The sequence below is a fragment of the Parasteatoda tepidariorum genome, chromosome X2 (assembly GCF_043381705.1).
Source record: "Parasteatoda tepidariorum isolate YZ-2023 chromosome X2, CAS_Ptep_4.0, whole genome shotgun sequence".
In the NCBI taxonomy this organism is placed as follows: domain Eukaryota; kingdom Metazoa; phylum Arthropoda; class Arachnida; order Araneae; family Theridiidae; genus Parasteatoda; species Parasteatoda tepidariorum.
Window position 1 is genome coordinate 3,999,827 of NC_092215.1, and position 17,650 is coordinate 4,017,476.

Below are 17,650 nucleotides of genomic sequence, written 5' to 3' on the forward strand. Positions count from 1 at the left end.
TATATATATATATTTGAAATATATTCATAAAAATACATACATGGGTGGTTTTTTCTGCAATAAATTGTGGTTCTCCATCTCCTAAAATTCTGATGAAAAGTTTAATAGCATGATCCAAAAATGAAGGATATTGTGGATTACTAACAGTAGTCTGAAAAAATAAAAGATTACATTAATTACAAAATTATAACACAAATATTTCATTAAAATATTATTATTTTTAGTTAAACATCTATTCAAATTCTTTTATTATTATTTGTTATTTAAAAAAAATATTTTTATAAACATAGTATACTTGATTTCAATGGTGTACCTCTAGTCCTTAAGTTTCAAATTCTAACTGTGATGCATCAAAATAAATATTTATTTTTTCTTCATTAGAGTATTAAAACTAATAACACGTTTATCGTTAATAGTCTATTAATACTAATATAGGAGGGAAGATAAATAGTAATTTTATGTCTCAGCTTGCTTAAACAGTTTTTAAAAAGCTTTTGAGCTAAACATATCACTTGAATGCTCCTTAATTCTTAGAATTTAAATTCTTATTTGCCATTAAATTAAATTCAATGATTTTCATACAATTGGTGCTAAAACGTTAATTTCTAAATAAATAAGTTCATCAGTATATGGGAAACTAAACTGCCAATTGTATTTAACGAAAAAGAAAAAAAAATTGGTAAAAAAGTGCAAAATTAAACCAAAAAATATGAGGCAAATTTAAATAACTATAACAGGAGTTTCCAACTTACACGAGGCCGGGGGCTACAATTAAAAACACAAATCAAATAGCAGGCTGCAACTTTATCAAAATTTTATGTAGGACTCTTATGTTTGAAGGAACATTAAATATTACTGTCAGATTTTTACCAAGTTGTACAAAACAAAAGTATTGAATTACAAATTAAAATAAGAAATAGATTTTTAAAAATATTTAATTGCATAATAAAAAAATTTGGGCTACAATAACTTTAATGTGCACCCATGTATTAAACAGTTAATGTGCAACAAATATCTAATTGTTATATAAAACTTTAAAAAGGTTGGTGTTAAAATTTACATAGTAGCACACAAAATGTTCAATGACATAATTGAGGTTTGTCTGCTGCAACCACCAGAGAATAGATATTTACATTTTAAATTTAAAATTTACAAATATGTGTGTAAATACTTTCGTCCGAAATGAGTGGTTTCAAAAAGTTAAATCGGAGAATTTCTTCCAGAAAATTTCTGATACACACATGCTAAATTATATTCACAAAATACAAAAAAATTAAATAAAAAAGAGCAACATACACGACTATTTTTGTATTTTAATAAATATTTTCTTGGATGCAAAACCTCAGAAAAATGTTTTTTTACACCGTTGGTATGATAAATGTCACAAAAACGAAGAAATTAGGTTTTTATTAATGAGAAAAGTATTTTAAACCCGTATAGATTTTTTACGAAAATTGTCAGCAAAAAAACAACAACTAATTTATTTTAGTTCGCGGGTCACAAAAAAAGGCTTCGCAAGCCGCCAGTTGGAAACCACTGATCTATAAAATGGGGAGGGGCTTAAAAGGTTCCTGTAATTTGGTAGTCAAAATTGAATTGAACGCTGGGCTTAAAGGCACAATGATTTTAATACATATGTAGGGTTCCTACACTATTTTGAGAAAACAATATCCTGACTTTTGCAGGTTTTTCCTGACCTTTTACAATAATATTCCTGACCCGCCGTTTCCCAGTTTTGTAGTTAGGTACGAAAACGATTTAAATAAAAAGATCAAGAAAATCTGTTGGATTATGGAAATATTATTTTATTTAATGTTAAGTGGAACCAAATGCGTGAGTGTCATCAGGATATAAAGGGTTAATCAAATCAGCGAGATATGTATTAGTATCCTCAAATAATATTTACTCTTAAAACATACTAGAACATTTGTTACATTAAGTTATTAATTTTTAAAAATCACTAATTCACTTCAAACTGACTTTTCTTTTAAAAGATAATATTGAAATATAAAGGGGTTGAATATTGAAATATAAAGGGGTCAAGAAAAGTTAATTATATACAAATAAAAATTCAGATAGAAAAATTATGCAACTTGTGAGAAAAATAAAATCAAAAATACTATCTTATTTTTTTCAGTCTTTTTAAATTTATTTCTGTAATACTGTAAGCTTCCGGAGAAACTCAGGGGCTCCTATGTTACATAATATTTCTCAACATATTTTTCTGTTTGACAATTTCTGAATCAAGAACATCCAGTTCTGTTGCAGCAGTTTTTCTTATCGTCTTACCGCAGTTTTTCTTACCGTCGGTTACTTAACTGCTGGTTACTTGACCGACAGTTACAGGCATTTTCCTATGGGATAAGAAAAAACACATGTATGATTCCCCTGCTTTTTGTTTTTCTCTCGGCTAGTTATTTATTTCATTATAATGTCTCAAAAGCTTTATTTCACAAAGACAGGAAAGGAATTGCTGATGCAGCTGGTGGAGCCTAAGCTCATAATAATTGAAAATAAAGAAACAAAGTCGTATCAGCAAAGAAAGCCAAAGCTTTCGTGGAGATTGCAGGGCAGTTTAATAAAACTGCTGGAGTGAATCCGAGAACTGCCTTGCAATTGCGGCAATGTTATCAAAACATTAAAAAAAAAAAAAAAAACGTGAAAGATAGGCAGCATTTAAGGTTAACTGGGGGTGGGGAAAATTCATGCCCTCAGTTAACGGAAACGGATGAAAGATACCTGACATTGCCACTACTAACCCATCTGTTGAAATCAAGATATGACTGTGATTTTATGGATTTAGAAAGTAAGTATTATTTTATAATTTTGAATTATAACATTTGTGTTCAAAATTAATGTTCTGAAATCATACTGAAGCTCTGGGAATGATTTGTAAAGTAATTTTCAAAAATTGCAAGTTTAGTTATTAATTTAAAATGTAAAAAGGAAGTAACTCTAACTTATAAATTAAAATGCAAAGTCAGTAAATTTTGATTATGAAACATGGCTGGTAGATGTTTCTGTCTTTTTTTTTTTTTTTTTACCTGATTGTAAAATATCAATGTGGTTTTTTATTTTATTGAAATATATCGAATGAGTTAAAAGTGCCATTTGATTTTATAATTTTTAAAAACTTTAGCTATTGAAGGTTTCAGTCCATTTAATTTATTTCCTCGTGAAACAAATCAGCACATTTAATTCTATATATCTGATTCTTAATAGTGTTTGTTTTATCTATTGTACTAATATTAAAATATATATATAAAATCATGTGAGTGATATTTTCATATATAATTTTAATATTTTTCTGTAAATGTATGGTGTTAATAGAATTTTATGCTCAAGAAATCATCGAGGTGTAATGACTATATGTTTCTATGACAGTATTTTGTGTTTCAATTTAGTGGTTTTATGCTAATTTCACTCGTTGTCAAAAGATATTATTTGAATTTATTATGACAATGAACTACTATGCTATGTTGATTTTTTTTGTTGAGATCCATATGGTAGAATTGTGGTGACATTGTCACATGTTACAGAATTCCTGCAGACAGGTTTTTCATTTGGAAAGCAAGAAAAGTTAAATTTTTTATCTGAAAAATTTTTCGACATATATTTTTTTCTACCAAACTTTTTTTACTTTCTGCAGAATCATGTTTGAAAAATTCCTTTCTCACATATCAGTGTTTGAAAAAAAGGCTCCTGATTAAAGTAATTTCCATATAGCAAAATTTTTATAAAGGTTAAATTTATAAATATTTTTAGAAGAGGAGAATATCGTCAATATTAGATTAGAATATGTAATCTTTCAGATTTTAAAAACATTATATTTATTACTTAAGAATATATATACTGTTCTGTCCCATACACTAAAGACTTTTTGTAAACAAAAAGCACTTTTGTTACATTAAATAAGTAACATATATATATTTGCTACTACTAAAAATATCTCTCAGAAAGGTATTAGTATTACAGATAATTATTGTAGAAAGCTCGAAAAATTCTCCCACAAGGGTTGAGATATTTCTACATTGTGATGTGTTAAATCAACTACAAGCATCAAGGCACATTATTTTTACATTATTGAAACATCTAAAAAGTTGCACAGGTTGATAAATTGTAAATCACACAATGTCATAATTGGGAACTTTGAGAATAAAATATAGCATAGAACCATCGAAATTTTCATTAGAACTTAAACAATGTTTATATTAGTTGAATAATGTTAATAATTGATTAACAATATCAGGCAGGCTGAAAACATGTACGATAAATATATTTTAAGCTTAATGGATGTCAGAAAACAAAAGTGAATACTAAACATCTGTGGGGAATTACATTCAAAATTTGCTTTCATTTCCTCTACATATCCTTTTTTAACCCTTTCGCGACATTTTTTTACAACCGAACATTTTTGGTAGCATAAACTATGAGTAGGGCAGCATTATGTATGGCAGTGCCATCTATGTTCTGTGAATGAAAATACCTTAAAAAATATTGACGGGACTGGTAGGAAAGTCTCCCAATTAGCCAGAGAAGCGTCTCTGTCCCAAAAGATTTTTTTGAAATTTGCTTGGGACGTATGTGTCGCGTTAGGTGCGAAAGGGTTAAAGAATGTAATTTATATTACACTTTGTATTGTGTACCTATGAAATAAGGAAGTTTGAATTAACCTACAATATATGTACATATCATAGGTAGCAATATTTTTAGTCTAGAATTCTTCTGATTTTTTTGTTTGATGAATTTTTTAAATGTTAAACTCTTGGAATATTACTAATTAGTGTTTTTTTCATTTTTAGATGAACCTGAAAGTATTCTTCCTTGTGATGCTTTAGATGAAACAAAAGTAAGAAGTATTTTTATTTTGCTAGCAAATAATTATGGAATAAATAACTTTGCCTCATAATTATTATGCTGCACATGTATTGCTTAAATCTAATGGCGCAGCTAAGGTTTTCAGCATCTAAGGACAATTTCATCAACTATTCAGTTTTTGTACTACTTGAAATTTTTTTTTGTGTTAACTATATTTAATTTACCATCAGTTTGCAACCTCAAATTATCTCGTGCAAATGAAAAAAGTTAAATATCAGTCTTTGTATATGTTTAAATCTTCATAATCTGAAAAATTGTCTGCATTATTTTCACTTTTGAACACCAGTTTTTTTCCATATAAATTCATTAACCAGTGTATATACAATTATACAAAAAAAAGTCATCTACCCCAAAAATTGGCTAACTTTCACTCTCTGTAGATTGTTATAAATAAAAGTGTGATAAAACAAAGCATATTGATGAATTCTGCTAGACCTATAATGTGAAATATTTGCAATATATACATACCCGAGTTAACTCAGGACTCGAGATAATCTGGGAAGGGGTTAAAAATCTGTTATTAGTCTCTGCATTTTTATACATGCTAAAGGATGCCATGTGTTCACAAATATCTTAACAAACCACCAGGAAATAAACTTTGTAGCTGCATTCAATTTTCATGTAATGTAGCACTATGTCAAATTTACTTTGAATATTACAGGATCAAGAACAGTTAACGTCAACACCATGTCCTTCCCAGGTGGCAGGAACTGAGGAAACTCCTGCCAAGGTCACCTTCAAACTGAGCTTCTCAATGTTCCACAAACAGGCCAAAAAATCTGCCCCCTCTGCCGCCCAAAAAGCTGCTGGTTCATTGAGGAAAAGAATAAACTGGAGATGGAAATAATGAGAAAGAAAGAGGAGCGGGACATTGAGGAACATGGTCTAAAGATCAGGCTGCTGTCTGCGCAAGAAGAATTTCAAGAACATTTAAACCGTGTTATAGCTGAAGACCCAAAATGCTTAAACATTTTAAATTATAAATAATTGCATTACTATTTTAGTGTGTTGTGTATCAATGTTATTCAACCCATGTTTCATAATTGTTAAATAATGCAATTTTCCACATAATTTTGTCAGTGTGAACATAAGAATTAATAGTTCATTTAAATTAGAGCATTGTCTTATTGAGGGCAGGCTTAATTAATGTTAATAGACTAATTTCTTATTTCTCAAAGTTGATGGAGATGAAATCATGAGAACCAAAACTTGATAGCAATTTTGACATTAATAGCAATAACTCCTGAAAATTCTATATAGTTACTGCCCTAAAAAGTAAATATTTAAATGCACGATTTAAATTTTCCATATTGTTCGAAATACATTCTGCTATTTAAGAACAGTGTTGAACAGAAAATAAAATTTTTTTACTTCTCAAAAGAAAAATCCTTCTGTATTAACTCTGTAATTTTCTGTGACAGTGTCGTTCTGATTCTGCCATCGGACTACTGGTCTTAAGATATTTGATACAATTGCAGAAAGAAAAAAAAATTGTGAAACAGAATTCTTACAGTTTTAGAAAATATTTTTTTCACATACAAAGATATTGTAATATTATTTTAATGAATTGGAATAACAAATTTAAACAGCAAATGAAACATTAAATAGAAAAATGCAATTTTTCCTAAGTCAAAATTTTGTTTTTAGAATTTCAGCATTAGTTATTAATAACAGTAGATATGAACCAGTATTTTTAAAGAAGAGAATTTGACAAACTATAAAACATAATTTAATATATTCAAGTTTAAAAAAGACAAATTTTAGTTAAAATAATTAGAAATAAGAACATTTCATTTCGCAAATCCAGCAGAACGTCCAGTAATAATTTCTTGATTTTCTGGAATCTTTGCTTTAGCAATTTTTCCATCTCTAGGTCCATAGGTGGCTCTTCATCACCTACAGCAAAATAAATTAAAAAGGTTAAGTAACTAAAAATTTTCTTTAATATCTCGACATCGGCTTTTCGATTCACATTTTCATGGTAATTCTATTGTGACAACTATAGGCAAAAATTTACAATTAGAAATTAGGGACCATTTTATTTAACATTATAACAGTCATTGAACAGCCAGCTAATTCTTTTGCTTACAATATTCAACTCTGCAACCTTGAAGTTTTGAACCTAGTCCATAAGACAAGGGAACACCTGGATATAATAATGGAAAAAACATCAAATATGAAAAGGAACACTTTATCTATTTGTATAGAGCTATTCAATAAGTTAAATATTTAATTTTAAATGTAGAAAAAAAAGTGCAATCTTTTTTTTTTTTGTAGGGCACACAGCATAACAAGCTTAAACTTATCATTATAAGTTACAAAATATTTAAATATATTGTGGCATGACATTATATATATTGTGGCATGACATGCTGGCTTGCACTCGAATATAATTTTTACCCCTTTGAAAATCTTAGTAATTTCAAGCTTTATAATTTTTAATCAATTATTAATAGGTAAATATAAACCTAAACTTAACAGCAAATTTAAATTAATATATTAAGTATTATTGTTGATATATCATATCATAAATTAATATAGCATTGCAACTTACTTAAAAATTACTACAAATGATTTTTTTTCATCCCTTCTTGTACAGTTGCTCAATTTTTGGTAACATAAATTGATCACAAAAATTGATTGAAGTTTAGTAAGGTACTCACCTAAATTTAAAGCAATGTTATGAAGTACACAACATGCAACTATTATAGCTGAAACATTATCAATGTGGCATGACATGCCCAGGCTGAGGCAAGGGAATCTTCTTTTTAAAATGCCATAGCTTCGCTCCACAGTATTTCGTGTCAATATATGTGCCTTGTTATATCTGAAAAAAATACCAACCAGCCTAATTACTTTACAGTTTTTATATCTTTTCTACTGAAATTATTTTAATTTGAGTTTGGGTTTATATAAAATAATATAGTGTAATTTGGTACATTGCCTATACTATCAGATGTCTGTCCAGGACGAATTTAATACCCTGTAGCGGGGCCTTCACAAATTCAACTTTAAGGAAAAATGGTAGTTTCACAAAATACTTTTTCTTAAAATTTTCTTATTCTACCCCGTAAGAAGCAATAAATTCATATTTTTGTGTTGATTTTTAATTTTCACAAATTATGTCTAAATTTTACCAAACAAAAAAAAAAACAAAAAACTCTCAGAAAAACCTTAATAGACCCCTGATTATGTTAACAGGTTCTTAGAAATCTCATATGCAGAGACTAGGCAGTGAATGTATACTAGCAAATGGATGCTAGAATTATGAAAAGAGATACAAAACTTAGCAGTTTAACAAAAAATAAACCCCACACCTCAGTATCAACATAAAATTTTTAAAAAATCTGGCAGAAGATTTAAATCTTAAGGCCAAAAAGTCGGTTGAAAATGTAATATTTAAAGTGGTTCAAAATATATTTTGAAACTCGCATGATGTGACACTGAATAATAATTAATCATACACTGGTACTGTATAGATAGTAAATATATTAAAAATGATATTTTTTAGCTATGTATTTTTAGTCATAAAAGATTTTTATTTCTTATCAAATTTGATTCTAAATTATTTTTTTTCAATAATCAGAACTGAATAATTGTACAAATAGAAAATAATAATTTCCTACAATAAATAGTACCAACATATTATTCAGGCACTGTTTTCCATGAGCTACCGCTTCTTCTTCAACTAATATTAATCATCATCTTCGGAATAAATATTCTACTAATATTACCTTCCCCCAACTATAACAACTTTCTTTATAGAGCAACATTGTTTAGAAGGCTGTTTACACTGGCAAGAAATATTCCAAAGACATACCAAGCAAAAAGTACATTTTTTGACTACACTAGCCTACCAGGATCAGTAAAAAATCAAATTATTTCAAAACCTGCCCAATGTATTTGTTACAGAGAGGTATTTATATTCTCGTTGCTGTAATCTACTAAGTTTTTACAATCAAGAATGTTTAATAAGCAGAAGATTTCTAAAGTAAAAATTTATACTTCTCTATACCTTATGATAATTAGGAAACAGAATCCTATACATGGTTTAAAGTATTAAAATTAATGTTTTAACAGCTGCATAAATTTAGAGTATTCCTATCTCAAATTTTTTAGCTTTTTGTTTGTTGCTGGTTATTTGGAGATTTTGAGTAAATGTAATATTTAATAGCATGCAAGCAGCTATGAACTGCAATGCAACAAACTAAAGGGCTTCACAAACAACTAATTTTTAAAATGAAAAATACCGCAGATTATTAATACCATATTTATCAAAAAATGGTAATAGCTGGCTAATAAGAAATTGCCCTATTACAAAACACATATAACCAATAATTATGAAGTGATTTTATTTGTAAATGCAATAATACCATGTTTTAAAGTATACAAAAATCATTTTAAAATTTACAAATGCAATTACGTAGCTCAATTGTGCAGGTGAATTTGGTCCCAACACAGGTGTCATTAAAAAAGGCTGGCAGCCACAACCATTATCGCCTAAGAGATGATAGTTTTTATAGATCAGATTCGTCTGTAGATCTAGACAGACAGCACTGTTACTGAAAATTTTGCTGTCATGCACAGATCCAGGCCACCGAGCCACAACATTTCTGATCGACAAGTCTGCATCGCAGACTGTCTGTACCTTAAGCAAGAAAAAATCCTTCCGACACCGGAACCTTTCTGCATCTTCTTCACCAGGAGAGAGAATTCTCATATGTGAACAATCTATTGCTCCTAGCATTCCAGGAAAGACAGCTATGTTGAAAAACTTTTGAGACACCTAATGGGGAAAAAATGTAAATGAATATAATTTTAGTTTAAATATTTTTGTGAAGTCTGAGTACTTTCAATTGCTCTCAATTTTTATTGAGAACTTTTTTGTACTTATTATTCAGATATATGAAGTGGCTGAAATTTTGAATTTGGCTGATGCTAAGAATGCTCATAACAACTTTTATCTCTAATTATAAATGGTGAGTAAAGAACAAAATTTAAAACTAAGAGTTTGTTGTTTCACGTTTGTTGTTTCACGTTATGTTGTGATTTATCAATAAATGTCTTGTTAAACGTTTGGATCATGTCATCTATTAACGATATATATTAACGAACACGCATTATTTACCTTCACTTTAATGGTGACTTCCGGACATTTTATTTTCGTTTTGATGTGATTCTGTACTTTCGTTTTCTCGTTTCGCTCCGGACATTCTATTTTCGTTCAAAATGACTGAAACTGCTGCTGTAAAAATTCCAATTTTTATTCCCACAGATCCTGCTTTATGGTTCACTATGGTTGAATCTACGTTTCAACTAGCAACTCCTAAAGCCATTACAGATTCCAAAACCAAGTATAATTATTGTGTTGCTAATTTATCACCAGAAATTGCCATGATTGTTCGGGATATAATAATTTCGCCGGACATATCTGATCCTTTCAAGAATTTAAATTCCTTCGCGTGATGCAGCGAAGAGCTGAAAACCATAGCGTATCTGATACTCTCCTTCTAGAATTATTTCTTCAACAACTACCCTCTAACGCACAATTTATTTTGGCCTCAGTACAAGATCTCTCACCATTAAAAGCTGCTGAAATTGCCGATAAAGTTTTGGATATATCACCTCCACAATTAAGTGCTGTTTCCTCTCAAAATTATTTACATGCTGACTCTGAACTCTTGAAAGAAATAAAACATTTGAGAGAAGAAGTTGCTAAAATGTCTCTGAGACATTCCAGAAGTGTTACTCGCACTCCATCTCCATATCGAAATAATTTTCGACAGGTAATGAGGTGGCGCTGCGAGCGCATATACCTTGTAAGTAAGCCCAACTATAACTTCCACTCACAACAGCTCTTGTTCTGACATTCTGAAGGAGATAGTAGTACATCTACTTTAACGGTCCTTTTCGTTCTGGACTCCCAACAATTGTTTTACGTTATCTTGTGATTTATCAATAAATGTCTTGTTAAACATTTGGATCATGTCATCTATTAACGATATATATTAACGAACACGTATTATTTACCTTCACCTTAAGTTTTTAAAGACTTAATTTTTCGTAATTTATGAATGGTTAGAAAAATAAAAAGACTTCATGTTTTAATAAACATTGATATTTTTTAAAATGTGTTTTTAAGAAATATATTTTCATACGAGAGGTTCTAACAAATGTGTGATTGTTTAAAAATAAAGATATTATTTCTTTCTTTTTGAGTACAAATAATTTAATATAATTTTTTAATTTCATTAATTACTTTAAATTCTTTTTCACTGGCTTGACATCCCTTTGTATACCCTGACCTCCTCATCTCAGTTGCATATCAATGTTCTACGAAATTTTTTTCTTTCTTAATATTTTCTTAATATTTTTCGTATTTACTTGNATTTTTGTAAAATCCTGTATGATTTGACATGGAATGACCCTAATATTTTTCGTATTTACTTGTAAAAATACTTTTTTAGAATTTTAACGTTTTCTTCTAGATCTATGTAGTTTTCAGTCGCAAAAAGTTTTCTAACTTAAAAGTTTATAATCCAGTTGATAACTAAGGTAGAAACTAATGTACTCTCTTATCTTATGACTCGACAAATGCTAATGGTGAGTGCATGTGAAGCGCTCCTATTGATAGACAGTTCTGTACTACGCCACCTGCAGCTATTTTTAATTGCCAATAAACAAAAGTTAACCAAACATTAAATAATAGCATCCAGAGGCACAAACTATATTATCTGACAGATTTCTGTATCCTCATTTGTGGCATAATAATCGTCAAGTCTTTGGTTTTCCAGACAATGGCCCTTGATAAAAATTACAGAGAGGGACCAGCTTAAAAGGTATAGATTGTAGCCACCCCCAGGCAAATATCAACATGTTTTTATTAAAAAATAGCAAGTTTAAAATCCAATTGGCACCTTAGCAATTGTGGTTGGTGTGAAAGATCATGATAAGAAGATATCCCCATAATGTCCATATATTGATGATGTTACAATATCATTGTTGTGTTTTTCAATTAAATAATGATCACTTTAACTCAGAAAAATTACTGTATATTGGAATATTTAACATAATTGAATATCAAGTGAATCATAATATCTTACAGTATAACCTTGAATGTAAGTGATAAACAAAAAATAATTTATAAAATGCATTTCATAGATATTAATTGCGTTGTATGTGTAAGCAAGTTAAAAAAATAAATTTCACTTACCTCTGCACATTCTTCTTTGGTCTTTGGGAAGAAAATGAATTCCTTACACAGAGAAGCAAGGACTTTGCTAACTCTGTGTATGACTCGACATATTGTAGACTGGCTTACCCGAAAACAATCTCTGAGAAGAAGCTGAAAACTTCCGGTAGCATAGTACCGGAGTGCAATAAGTAATTGTTCTAGAGGCGATATGGCATTATTTAAGGTCGATGACTGTTATAATTCTTTGCCTATAATTGCTAATAAAGAGGAAACACTTTCCTTATCCAGGTGAAATCTTTTTTTGAAACTCGTCTCGTCCAACTCATCAAATGGGCAAATTCGAATATTTCCAACATCTCTTTGTTTTTGATCCTCAAGTTTTTCTAAGAATTCTAATTCTTGAATTAAAGAATAATCCTCCATTATAAAAAAAAAATACTCTAAGTATAAAAACAAAATAAAACAGACAAAAATAGCGCCGGCGAAGAAAACGAAGTAAACAAACACTCGTTTACTGCGCACGCGCGTTTATGCAGACCAGGAATATCTTCAGGTTAAAGTTACTTAACTCTGCGTTAAATTAACTCGCAGTTACGTGTACGGAGGAATGAGATTTTTAACTCTAACCAGGAGTTGTTCGCACAAAACCTGTTTTGAACTCTGACCGAGGATTAGGATTAATGGTGAATACGGGCGTAAGTGGTACAGGGACCAGATCCTTACATCCTACGTGAGACTTTTCCACAGAGAATTTGGACCAAATTTCATCTTTATGAACAATAATGCCTATCCACACAGGGCTCAGTTGGGTGAAGAATACCTCCAATTGGAGTGGCATAGATGCCCCTTGACCTAAACCCATATGGGACATCTTTGGACAATCACTACAGCTTGAAGATCAGCTCCTAGGACCATCTATGAACTGAATGGTGCCTTGATGCAAGAATGGCTATAGTTTTCACACGGATCGATAAGAATTCTGAGAAAATGTATGAAACACCAATGCAAGAGTTGTATAGCTGTTCGAGGCAATCACATACCATATTAGACAAGTTTTTCCTCTGATTGACAGGATGTCATCAGCTGCTGTGCTGGGCAGGTTTCTTTATTTAGGGCAGGTTGTGCACATTTTTATTTTACCATATGTCTGGTGTTGAATTACTGTTTAATGAGATTGTATGTCGCCAGCCATCTTTCATCATAATGCAACCCTTTAAACTACTCACTCTTGTTCTTGATGATTGAATTGTTAAGAGCGTATGGTGGCTCTCTAATGTAAGTTCATGGGTGAACTAATCTATTACCTTTGTTAAATAAATATTTGTTAATTATTATACAGTCCACAGTTCCTTCAATTTCAACTATTGAGCTATCACGGGACCGTACAGTTGGTCCTAAGCAACCAGAGTCGAATATGGCTTCTTTGATATCTTTGAACCGCCAAAGAGGGATCGTACAGTTGGTACACCATATATTGGTCTTATATCAGATGATATTTAGACCAGGTGTTGGTGCCTCTCTCGGCTTTGGCTTCGTTTATCTTTTAATTTGGCGGAAAGAAGAGCTCTTATTGTTTTTTGTTTTGATATAGTCGGACGTCTTCATATGGCGTCATTCATCGTTTCGTTAATAAATTGTTAATTAGTAATCGTTTGTTCTTAATCATTCGTAAATACAGTCCGCATATCAACCCCCTCAACATGTTCCTGTCTACCCGGAGTTCAAACCTGATATAATTCGTAAATATTAATTTTGATCAACTTTCGTTTTTGTTTCGTCATAACTTCGTTTTTGATTTCGTTTTGATACATTTTTGATTTGCAAAATTACTGATACTGAGAAACAATATGAAAAGAGCTTAAAACAATTAAATCGTCGTCGTGGCAGCTCTAAAAGCAAAATTACTAGGTTGGAAAGATGATTGGGAAATTATTTCTCAANGCTTGAATCAGACCGTGAGAAGATTGAACACCAATCCTGAAATGAAGAAACTTTATTGTGAATTCATAAATGAATACGAAAATTTAAATCATATGGAAAAGGTTGTAGATGATGTTTCACCTTCTTTATCATATTATATGCCACATCATGGCATTTTTCGCCCGGACAAAACTTCTACAAAACTAAGAGTCGTATTTAATGCCTCTACGCCTACATCGACAGGACAAAGCTTAAATGACATATTGCTAACCGGAGAAGTGAGAGAAAACGTTTTTGATTTGATTGTTCGATTTCGAAAACACAAGATTGCCTTAACAGCTGATATTAGGAAGATGTTTCGTCAAATATTAATCGATCCGTCTCAAAGAGATTTATTGAGAATTTTGTGGAAAACTCAAGAAGACGAAGTGCCTACAGTATTCAGAATGAAAACAATTACGTATGGAACAAAAAACGCTCCATTTCTGGCCATTAGAACATTGAAGCAGTTAGCAATGGATGAACAGTTGAATTACCCTCTTGCTTCAGAAGTTGTTCTTTCTGATTTATACATGGACGATGTAGTTACTGGATCAACAGATCTTGAATCGGCTTCAGAGTTAAAGACTCAAATGTTTGATAGTTGTGGCATGACCTTGCACAAATGGAACTCGAATTCCAGGGACTTGATCAATGACAGCAAATTTAACGAAGAATTCTCTTTTGAGACTGAAGAATCTACTAAAACACTAGGTATAAACACTAAAACACTCTCGGCTTTGGCTTCGTTTATCTTTCAATTTGGCGGAAAGAAGAGCTCTTGTTGTTTTTCGTTTCGACATGGTCGGGCGTCTTCATCATTTCGGCAATTAATTGTTAAATAGTTATCGTCTGTTCTTAATCATTCGTAAATACAGTCCGCAAATCGACCCCCTCAACACCAGGTTTTGTTTTGTTTGCTTTATTTTTTTAATGCAAAAAAAATTTTTTTTAGTCCCTTCCATATTTTTCACAAGGTTATATACAGTTAGAGAATTAAAAGTTTGTGCTTAAAAAAGATAATTATTATTGCTTACAAACAAAAAATTTTAGCATTAGACTAACGAAATTAAACAAATGAATTGAATTAATCTTGAAATTAAAATATAATATTAGTGTTGTTGTTTTTTTCAAAATTAACTATGACTGTTAAATAGAGTATTTCTTTAATTTTCAAAAACCTATGTTAGTTTACATAGTCACTTCTAAGATGCTTTTTTACTTTAGCACTTAAACTAGGAGTTTAGGGAGCTTTAAATATATGGTGTTTCTGCGCCAAAAAGTTTCTTAATTTGCAAAAATTGAAAAAAAAAATGCTATAGTTGGCTGATGGGTGGCTACATGTTATATCTGTTTAGTTGGTTTCTTTCTGAGATTTGTTTTTCTCAGAAAACTGCCAAGAAGGTGCCAAAACTTGGCGTAGGTACTCATATTCATAAAATCTTTTTCAAAACGGATATTTATTAGGTCTTTAGTACATATTCTCACAGACACATAATAACAACTAAGAAAAGTATGAATTTGGTTACCTTTGATTAGTTTACCCTTACATAAGGTTTAACAATTGTGTCATATTTTCACACAGATTAACTAAGAGAAGAGAATTTTATTTACAATTATTAGTTAAGTTCCTTTCTAGTAATAATGAAGGGAATATTTCCGTATCGTGATCTGTCATACCGACTATAATCACCAAGGTAGCAAATGTATTTTAAATTTGTAAACTAAAAAAAAAATATAAGAAGAATAAAACAAGTAGAAGTTTGTCTGAGGATGGCTATGAGTAATACCCTTTAAGTAAGGCCCCTTTTATGATATTTTTTTTAGTCTCTCGAGTGCCACTGCCTGAAATCTGCCAAAGCTTGGCATTTATTTAGAGATAGATCACAGTTCAGAAATCTTCCCATAACGAGCTACTTGATACAGCAAGGTAAAATAAACTTACTGCAATAAGTGATTAAGGTAATAAAAATTTAATATGGTTGCAAAAAACTACGGTTAACCAATTTTAAAAAGGGAGAGAAAAAGGAATTAAAACGATTATAGAAAAACGGTCATCACAGCTACTTAGACTCATTGAATTTGTATAATCATAAAGATAAAGCAACTGCATTTATACCGGCACTAGGTTTGATAAACTTCCACGGCCAAAATGTAAAAAAATGTTACACAAAATTAATTTCTTCAAAAAATATTATTTGCATTTAAATGTACAATGCAAAATTGCTGAGCTTTAAAATAAATAATTCTAAACTTGATTATGTTGATAAATTAAGAAAACGTTATTGCGCTTATTACAATGAGAAATACAAAAAAGAACTCATACCATTCTTAATTAACATTGACTAATGCTGATACACATACTGGAATATTTCAAACTATTTTCTTCTCACTTCATCAGTTTGTTGTTTCATCAGTTTCAGTTTGTTGTTTGTTTGCGAACAGATTTCATTATTATGTAAAGGATCCGGTTGCCCATTTCTGCAAACGTTGCTAACCAGTTCAAATGGATTTATTGAAATTACATTGTTTGTGTTGTTGTTACTTTACGTCGCACTAGAGCTGCACAATGGGCTATTGGCGACGGTCTGGGAAACATCCCGGAGGATGATCCGAAGACATGCAATCACAATTTTGATCCTCTGCGGAAGGGATGGCACCCCCNCGCTACCTCCACGCTTAACAGAGCGTTTGGACCGGCGATACCGCTCGGCCAGGGAGGCCCCCAGTTCAAATGGAAATACGGGTCTGGGTCTCTATCTTCATACAGCCTCATTTACGCACTGTCTTGAATGCCAGTCGTTTTATAACCCTAAACTTCGACGATCAGCTGAAATGGATGATTGCCAAAATAATGCGTCCCGCAGTGAACTGAACGTTAAGACACAGTTCCCAGCAGATCATCGAAGTCAAGCATCACTGGCTGCTGTCAGTATGCAGGTGGGTGACCACTTGGATCAGTCTGCGTAGGGACCGAGGGTGTGCGGTATTGGTCCTTGTTAAACTGTGCTACCGTAAAGTGCTCGATTTAGCGCGCAGGTCGTCGGGCTACCGAAGAGGGGGTGCCATCCCCTCCGCAGAGGATCAAAATTGTGATGGCATGTCTTCGGATCATCCTCCGGGATGTTTCCCAGACCGTCGCCAATAGCCCATTGTGCAGCTCTAGTGCGACGTAAATTAACAACAACAACAAGCCAAAATAATGCTATCGCCAAGACCTTGGATGCCCGATTTTTGAGCGTGAGAGCAAAAATGGCGAAAACGTTTGAGCGGGAGTGAAGTAACGAATACGCTAGGAAGTATATATTTTTTACTACAATATTCTTTTTTCATGCAAAAAGATTTCTGGGTACTGGACATTAATATTGCACCCCTTGCTGAATTAATATTAAACAATTCTTGGTGTCAGCACTTTTTCTTGCAGCTACCTCACTACTGAAAAAGTAATTTTGCAATTAGTGCAAGTAATGTTCATTAGTGCTTCATTTCATTGCCACCGAAAAGTAGGTTAATTATTTCCCTTAAATTTAAACTAGTATTTGCAGTCTAGAGCTATGTTACTACAGACTGACTCGTTTCTCCACGTACACCGGCTGCGTAAGATGCGCATGCGCCATT

General features: G+C 31.4%; 1 protein-coding gene and 1 pseudogene across 1 annotated transcript in view; one reads left to right on the top strand and one right to left on the bottom strand.

Moving 5' to 3' along the window:
• The window catches only part of LOC107443552 (putative nuclease HARBI1), a 34,021-nt gene extending 21,716 nt beyond the window's left edge, over positions 1 to 12,305 (bottom strand). The window contains exons 1-3 of the mRNA XM_071188387.1: positions 12,092 to 12,305; positions 9,302 to 9,664; positions 39 to 151 (exon numbers count right to left, since the gene is read on the bottom strand). Coding sequence (XP_071044488.1) covers positions 39 to 151; positions 9,302 to 9,625 — 437 coding nt within the window. The 5' untranslated portion in view covers positions 9,626 to 9,664; positions 12,092 to 12,305. The remainder of the gene's footprint in view (positions 1 to 38; positions 152 to 9,301; positions 9,665 to 12,091) is intronic.
• On the top strand, positions 10,102 to 10,745 carry LOC139427253 (uncharacterized; annotated as a pseudogene).
• Positions 12,306 to 17,650: the final 5,345 nt, after the last annotated feature.